Source organism: Oratosquilla oratoria, chromosome 10 (genome assembly GCF_046742065.1).
Source record: "Oratosquilla oratoria isolate Oo_2021 chromosome 10, ASM4674206v1, whole genome shotgun sequence".
Taxonomy (NCBI): Eukaryota; Metazoa; Arthropoda; class Malacostraca; order Stomatopoda; family Squillidae; genus Oratosquilla; species Oratosquilla oratoria.
The window spans coordinates 21,574,869-21,583,947 of NC_134786.1; the positions used below are offsets into that span (position 1 = coordinate 21,574,869).

Genomic DNA, 9,079 nt, shown 5'->3' on the forward strand with positions numbered 1-9,079 from the left:
TATATGATTTTCTTGATGTCGAGTTCTTTGAGCCTTACAATATTTTTACTGAACGTTGTTTCAATTGTATATTTCGGACTCTATATGAACAAAAATTTTACAGAAAAAACCTTAGTTGATCGTTTGTCTTTTGCAACTAAACCTAGTTAGTTCTTACATTCTCTCAAACCATGTATATAACAGTATTACTCATGGAAAAATTCTTTTAAAGTCTTGTTCATGTTTAAGAAGCAAAACCTAAGTGTTTCAACGACCATTTGTTCGTATTGTTTGGATTCATAATTATTTATTAAATTAAGCACCGAAACTTATTTTCCTGAACTGTATATGTAATAACGTGATTATCTATCTATTCTGGGTGTGATTAACCACGGTCTTGGATTGCCTGATGGACTCATGATCGACAGCTATTACCCTCTCTGATGAGAGCTCAGCTCATATATGACTTGATCTATAGGTAATACTGTAACATCACACACACATACACACACACACACACACACACACACACACACACACACACACACACACACACACACACACACACACACACACACACACACACACACACACACACACACACACGCACGCACGCACCACGCACACACACACACACACACACACACACACACACACACACACACACACACACACACACACACACACACACACACACACACACCTCTCATGGCGCTGTGGTTAGAGCTCTGGCCTGCCACTACGGAGGTCCGGGTTCGACTCTCGCTCGGGGCTGAAATAATATCAGTATCGCAGCGCTGAGGGGTGTTACTCCAACTCTCGTGGGCGGGGAGTTGGGTGTGTGTGTGTGTGCAAGGTCATAACATTACCCATAGATCGGACCTACGAGCTCTGAGCTCTCTTCCAGGAGGGAAATAGCTGTCGATCACGAGTCCAACACGTGATCCAAAGACCAAGTGAATACACACACACACACACACACACACACACACACACACACACACACACACACACACACACACACACACACACACACACACACACACACACACACACACACAACTCTTTCCCCACCAGAGTTGGAGCGCCGGCTCGCAATGCAGCGACGCTCAAATTTTCAGCCCTTGGCGGGAATCCAACTCGGATCGCTGAATTAGTGGTCGAGAGCGATGCCACTGCATCGTTTACACATGTGTTTGTGTGTGTGTGTGTGTGTGTGTGTGTGTGTGTGTGTGTGTGTGTGTGTGTGTGTGTGTGTGTGTGTGTGTGTGTGTGTGTGTGAGAGAGAGAGAGAGAGAGAGAGAGAGATAGATAGATAGATAGATAGATAGATAGATAGATAGATAGATAGATAGATAGATAGATAGAGAGAGAGAGAGCAAGAGAGAGTGTGTGTCTTTGTGTGTATATGTATGTATGTTTACATGTGTGTGATTATGGGCGTATATGTGGATGTGCATGTGTGTACATGTGCGTATGTGCGTATCATATATATATATATATATATATATATTATATATATATATATTATATACGTATATATATATATATATATATATATATATATATATATATATATATATATATATTTATATTAAAATATATATATATATATATATATTTTTATATATATATATATATATTTATATATATATATATATATATATATGGATGTGGTGGTGTTGGTGTTGGTGTTGGTCTTGGTCTTGATGTTGGTGTTGGTGTTGGTGTTGGTGTTGGTGTTGGTGTTGGTGTTGGTGTTGGTGTTGGTGTTAGTGTTGGTGTTAGTGCTGGTGTGGATGTGTAGTATAGAATACATATTACAAACATCTGCAGTTAATATCCAAGAAAGGAAAGCGTATTTGTAGTGATGAAAGTTAATATAACATATGATATTTTGGTTATGTTCATAGATAAGTGATAAAATACTGTTTTATTCTCTCATATCATATACAAAAATAAACTTTATGATTCATACATTTTTGAATTTTGTAAGATGATTTGTATGGATGAAGGAAGAGATCATAGTGAGACCATCACAGGAAGTCTCCTAGTAAAGTAATTTGGACTCCTAGAATGGAGTGCCGTATGCTGCGGAGGGTGCAGAGACGGCACCGTTAAAACCATTGCCATTTCCATTTACATTGAGGCCGTTGCCGTTTCCATTTTGGCTATAGCCGTTGCCGTTTCCATTTCCATTCCTTCCGTTGCCATTACCGTTTCCATTTCTGCCATTGCCGATCCCGTTTCCGTTGACACCATTGTACCCATTTCCGTTGCGACCGTTTCCATTGCCATTACGGCCGTTTCCATTTCCGTTGCCGACTCCTGGAACACCGTAGGCAGAGGAAGGAACTCCATTGGTGCCGTAGCCGTTAGGCTCCTGGCCGATGAATTCGTTGACGGAGTAGAAGCTGGTGGCCTGAGAGCAATCAAAGTTGAACCACCAGTCGCACACGAGGTACTGCTGGTTGAAGATGGTGCCGTTGGGACACAGGAACGAGTCCTTCTGGTAGCCGTTGGGACGCGTCTGGCAGATGTGGAAGACCTGGCAGCCGGCGTCGGGGGCGGTGTCGGCGTAGTAGCCATAGGGGTAACCAGTTTCCTCACAGGCAAATCCGGTCTCGGGAACTGCTGCAAGAACGGGGTAGTCTTCACCAGCTACTCCTCCTCCGGGGATGTTCTCACTCAGTGCAAGAAGAGCCAGTTCGGCTTCGCTGGGTCCATAACTATAGCCACCGTTACCATTGACAGGAGGTGCTGCGTAGCCGTTGGAAGGAGCTGGCACACTGTAACCATTCTGAGCACTCACTGCTCCAATGAGAAGGGCTGGAAATGAGAGTAGTGATTAGATATATATCTAAATACAATACTTTTTTACTATCAAAATTATGAGTGTCACCTTTTGAGTACATATAAGTATACAACAGTGCTTTACCACAAATGACAAAAGCCTTCATCGTGTCTGGAGAGGGAGAAGGAAAGTTCGAAGTCGGATTGAGGTAAGTTCGTCTGTATCGCAAGTAGCTAACTCAGCGCTTATATATAGCAACACACATTCTCCTCCTCCTCCATCACCACCTCATTCCTCTCGGTCCACTCTCGTTCGACAGTGCCTCGCCTTCGGCCCAAATACTTTCCTTCGTACCAACACGTTCTTGAACTTGATCTCATTGCGCGGAGATAGATAATGAAAAAGGTATTTGGCGCGATCTTTTTCGTATAGCGACATTCTTACTATTTCACCCTGGCTAACAATAGACAGTTCTGTTCAGTTGTGTATGTATGCATATACATATACATATACGTATACATATACACATATATATATATATATATTGATAAGTATTTGATAAGTAATATATATATGTATATACATATATGTGTATATATGTATATACATATATATATATATGGATATATATATATATATATATATATATATATATATATATATATATATATATATATTCATTCCCTTATGGATCAGACCCAACTCAACCTCGTACATACGCAATGATGCGTACTATAATATTCATGTAACTAGCCGACTAGCTTATTCTGTTCTCCATAGCCAGAGAGAAATACACAATTTAAACGCCCTAATTTCATCACGATAATTCGCCATTCAAAGTAGGGGAAGGTCAGGATCTTTTTATTCTCTTTACTCTTTCCCAAGGGTAAAGGGCCATTTACACGGTCACACAGTTTGACAAACCCGGTTTGTCAGACAAGTGTTTGAAGTGATGTTTGACCATATGAATGGGGTATTTGGTCGTCAAACACGTTTGTCGAACGTGTTTGACAACCAAATACCCTATTCACACGGTCAAACATCATTTCAAACACTTGTTTGACAAACCGGGTTTGTCAAACCGTTTGACCGTCTAAATGCCCCTCTAGGTTTACTCGGCTAATTACCAACTCGGCCCACTATTATTATTAACTCGGTTCATTGTTTTACCCAAGATTAGTGTCATATATTTCGATTTTGATCGATGCCCGAGTTATAAATTATCATTTGTGAATGAAAAGCAGTAGGACAAATGCCATTAGTTTTATTAGTCATCAAGTCTAGTGTAGGCCTTATGGTCTCCTGCAGTCTCCTTCATTCTTATGTTCTTATGTTCTAAGCTCAGAGAGCACCCAGTGAACGGTTAGAAACTATTCTCTTTATTAACCATTTACTTTTTGAAGGGGCGACTTTGCCACGATTATAGATTTTACTCAGGCTAATACCAGACCATTTTACTCAGTTTAGAGAAGCCCCTAGACAATGAAAGATTAACAGTGGTAGAAAGGTAGAAAACTTAATGTACGAATATATGCGGAAAAACCACCAAGGAAAAAGAAAAACTGATGACCAAGCGCTTTCGTCTATTCAGACATCCTCAGGGTACATCTGAATAGACGAAGGCGCTTGGTCATCAGTTGTTGTTGTTTTTCTTGGTGGTTTTTCCGCATATTTAGAATCACGAGTTTATGTGATTTCTCTTGCAGTACGAATATACAAAATTTATTTATGTTCGTATCAACAGAACCCAGTGACAATCATAAAGTTTATTCAAACAAAAAATCCGACATATACTTATACATGATACTTAACAAAACATCCTAAAGACACATTGAGTTAAAAATACAGTGAATTAAATGCTGGTAGAAAAATTAGACCGTACACTCCAATACACAAAAAGTTAGTTTACTGTTACAGAACCATGTGATGCCCTATCGATCTCAAAAGTTTTGAAGCCGAGATTTCATTTTTACAATATCCCTATACTTAGATTCTTCTCCTCACTGAGGACTTCCTTATCGCACAAAATCTTACCCTGAATGGCCATCATGTCTGCCCCTTTGTGCAGCAGTTAATTTCTTTTTTATCAGGGATACTGGCTTACGAAGACAAACACCAACAGACACTCAGTGTTCTTGTACAATATTTATGTAAAAGAAAAATTCGTGAGGTTTTTAACAGTCTATGTCTCAAATATTAAAAAGATCATCATCATCATCATCATCATCATCATCATCATCATCATCATCATCATCATCATCATCATCATCATCATCATCATCATCATCATCATCATCATCAGTCTATGTCTCAAATATTAAAAAGATCATCATCATCATCATCATCATCATCATCATCATCATCATCATCATCATCATCATCATCATCATCATCATCATCATCATCATCATCATCATCATCATCATATCAAGTTTTTCATCCATTTTCAGGTTAAAGATCCCTTTAGTGTTACAATCTATATTAGACAGACCTTTGAATAGTTTAGGTTCACCTTTATGTGTATAAAAATTAGCATTTTCAAAAAATTTTACTTTCTACAGATTCTCATTATTAGCCCGTCTGTACTTTCTCTTGGTTATTTGTTTCTTTTCTTCTAGCTGTCTCACGATTTCTAAGAAACCAGTTCTTCTAAAGGATATTTATTTTTTTCTAAGTATTTATAAATTCTTCCTAGTCTGCTTTTCAAAATATAAATGAATAGATAGATAAATATACAAGAAGAAATGAAAGCGAAGAAATTTATCTTCCTGAAGTTATATCTAATTCCCCAGCTCTGTGCCATCTACCAATTAGATTTCGAGCATTACATGATAAATTTCCCATGGCGCATATTTACTTCAGTGACTTAATTATATCAGTTTCCTTAGTCGCAAGCCCACTGACCTACTGGGTCACTTTGTTATCCATTGCAATATTTAAGTAAGCATTGCCTCAGATAATTTCAATACTACTTGCTTCCCATTTCTCCCAATTTTTTCCTTGACAAAGGAAGTCATGTACTAAGATTACAACACTTTTTTTTTAAGGAAACATGTCTATGATAGCAATCCTTAGCATTCGACACTACAATAGCGTCACTTCATCTGCTTCTATGTAGTTCTTACCAACACCATCAACCCTCCTCCCAGTTTATCTTTTTCATCAGGTCTCCAGACTATGCATCTAGCATTTCCAATCCGCGCGCGCGCGCGCGTGTGTGTGTGTGTGTGTGTGTGTGTGTGTGTGTGTGTGTGTGTGTGTGTGTGTGTGTGTGCGTGCGTGCGTGTGTGTGTGTGTGTATGTGTGTGTGTGTGTGTGTGTGTGTGTGCGTGCGTGCGTGTGTGTGTGTGTGTGTGTGTATGTGTGTGTGTGTGTGTGTGTGTGTGTGTGTGTGTGTGTGTGTGTGTGTGTGTGTGTGTGTGTGTGTGTGTGTGTGTGTGTGTGTGTGTGTGTGTGTGTGTGTGTGTGTGTGTGTGTGTGTGATTCACCATGGTCTTGGATCACGTGTTGGACTATTGATTGACATCTATTTCCCTCTGAGCTCATATATGACCGATCTATGGGTAATGCTGTGACCTTACACGCACACGCATACACCCAACTCTCCACCCATGAGAGTTGGAGTAACTATTTGCAGCACAGCAATACTGAAATTATTTCAGCCCTGGGCGGGATTCGAACCCGGACCGCCGTAGGGGCGACCGGGAACTCTACCACTGCGCCATCGAATAGTTTGTGTGTGTGTGTGTGTGTGTGTGTGTGTGTGTGTGTGTGTGTGTGTGTGTGTGTGTGTGTGTGTGTGTGTGTGTGTGTGTGTGTGTGTGTGTGTGTGTGTGTGTGTGTGTTTGAATCCACATTAGCAAACTCCAGCACTCGCACGTATCTGAGTGTACTTGTTTAAAAGTATTGATATAAAGTTATTTAAGATATTCCAGTAATAACCTTGTATGAATGGAAGTTATAATTTTATTATTTCATGCATATACAAAAATAAGAGTCTATGATATGTACATCTTGGAATTAGTCCATAATAAATTTAGATGACCAACATAGATAATGACTTGGTCACAGGCATTGGCCTCCTAGAATGGAGTGCCGTAAGCAGAAGAGGGAACGGAGGCTGCGCCATTGCCATTACCGTTCAAGTGGAGGCCATTGCCATTCAGGAGAAGCCCGTTACCGTTGCCATTCTGGCTATATCCGTTGCCATTTCCATTTCCATTCCTTCCGTTGCCATTTCCGTTGCGACCGTTTCCATTGCCATTACGGCCGTTTCCATTTCCGTTGCCGACTCTAGGAACACCGTAGGCGGAGGAAGGAACTCCATTGGCGCCGTAGCCATTAGGCTCCTGACCGATGAATTCGTTGACAGAGTAGAAGCTGGTGGCCTGAGAGCAGTCAATGTTGAACCACCAGTCGCACACGAGGTACTGCTGGTTGAAGATGGTGCCATTGGGACACAGAAACGAGTCCTTCTGGTAGCCGTTGGGACGCGTCTGGCAGATGTGGAAGACCTGGCAGCCGGCCTCGGAGGCGGTGTCGGCGTAGTAGCCGTAGGGGTAACCAGTTTCCTCGCAGGCAAATCCGGTCTCGGGAACTGCTGCAAGAACGGGGTAGTCTTCACCAGCTACTCCTCCTCCGGGGATGTTCTCACTCAGTGCGAGAAGAGCCAGTTCGGCTTCGCTAGGTCCATAACTGTAGCCACCGTTGCCGTTGACAGGAGGGGCTCCGTAACCGTTGGAGGGAGCCGGAACATTGTAACCATTCTGAGCACTCACTGCTCCAATGAGGATGGCTGGAAATGAAAATAGTAACTATATATGTGTCTAAATAATATATAAGTATACACACACACACACACACACACACATATATATATATATATATGTATATATATATATATACATATATATATATATATATGTATATATATATATATGTATATATATATATATATACAGTTACGAATGTCACCTGCTTAGTAAACATCAGTATATGTAAATCAGTGTCTTACCATATATGACAAAAGCCTTCATCGTGTCTGAAGAGGGAGAGGGAAAGGTCGAAGTCGGATTGAGGTAAGTTCGTCTGTATCGTAAGTGGTCAACTCTGCGCTCATATATAGCTGCACAGATTCTCCTCCCCCTCCATCACCACCTCCTTCTCGATTCAACCTCGACCGCCACTGCTCTATCGTCGTCCCAAAGACTTTTCTTTCTATCTCTACGTACTTGAACTTGATCTCATTGAGTGGAAGGAGGTAATGAACACAGCCGTTTGTCTTCTACGACCTTTTTCGTATAGTGGTATATTTGTAATTTTGTTGTGGCTACTCAGCTTTGTTTGCAAAGGGTTTAAACCAAACTCAATCCATTACTTACGGAATGGTACATGTTAGTGAATGTCAGACGAGCTCATTATGAGTGTTTTCTCCAAGCCGAATATCAGTATCCCCTTAGGCAAAAACAAAATTAATAATGATAATAGCAATAATAGATAAATAAATAGAGTAAGTAAATAAATAAACAAATGAATAAATTATCAAATGAATAAATTAGTAAATAGATATATAAATAAGAAAGTGAATCAATAAATAGATAACTAAGAAATAAATGGATAATAAATAAAGGATGAATAAGTGAATAAGTAAATAAGTAAACAGGCAAACAAGCAAACAAATATATAAATGAAATTATGAACAAAATCAAACCAGTAGTTTGTGATAGAAATATATAAATTAAAAATAAAATAAAAATAGAGGAAGATCAGGACCATTTTTGCTCTCTATATTTCTTTCCTCTCACTCATTGTCTACCCTTGCATGCATTTTTTCGTGGAACAGCAGGTAGTGTCCTGCTTCGGACGCACAAGGCCTGGGTTCGATCCCCGGTAAGTATTCAGGTTACGCGTTTTTGGTTTCTCAATTCCAATTTGCTATGATGGATATCAGAGGAGTAGATTAGTGTCGTATTTCAATGCAAATTTTAATTGTTATAGTCGAGTAGAGCTGATTATATTGGCTTCAGTCAATATTTACAACTACAGCCGCTCTAGTACGACTGAGATCCTACATGTACTTTGTATCCCACTAACAACCTTATCAGATCCGGTTAAGTCATCGTGAAAAGGTACAAAAAAAATGTATCGTCCCCAGGGGATAGGGCGGTCTTGCAGTTAGTCAATAAGGCTAAACACACACATAAACACATACACACACACACACACACACACACACACACACACACACACACACACACACACACACACACACACACACACACACACACACACACACACACACACACA

General features: G+C 40.1%; 2 protein-coding genes across 2 annotated transcripts; both read right to left on the bottom strand.

The window, feature by feature from the left end:
- Nucleotides 1–2,050: 2,050 nt before the first annotated feature.
- On the bottom strand, nucleotides 2,051–4,820 carry LOC143028777 (uncharacterized). Its single transcript, XM_076191147.1, has 2 exons — nucleotides 4,808–4,820; nucleotides 2,051–2,808 (listed from the first exon to the last, which is right to left on the bottom strand). The coding sequence occupies exons 1-2, from the start codon at nucleotides 4,818–4,820 to the stop codon at nucleotides 2,051–2,053; spliced, it is 771 nt and encodes a 256-aa protein (XP_076047262.1).
- A 2,035-nt stretch (nucleotides 4,821–6,855) lies between these two features.
- LOC143028778 (uncharacterized) lies at nucleotides 6,856–7,809 on the bottom strand. Its single transcript, XM_076191149.1, has 2 exons — nucleotides 7,788–7,809; nucleotides 6,856–7,568 (listed from the first exon to the last, which is right to left on the bottom strand). Exons 1-2 carry the CDS (start codon nucleotides 7,807–7,809, stop codon nucleotides 6,856–6,858), a joined length of 735 nt encoding a protein of 244 aa, XP_076047264.1.
- Between the last annotated feature and the right edge of the window lie 1,270 nt (nucleotides 7,810–9,079).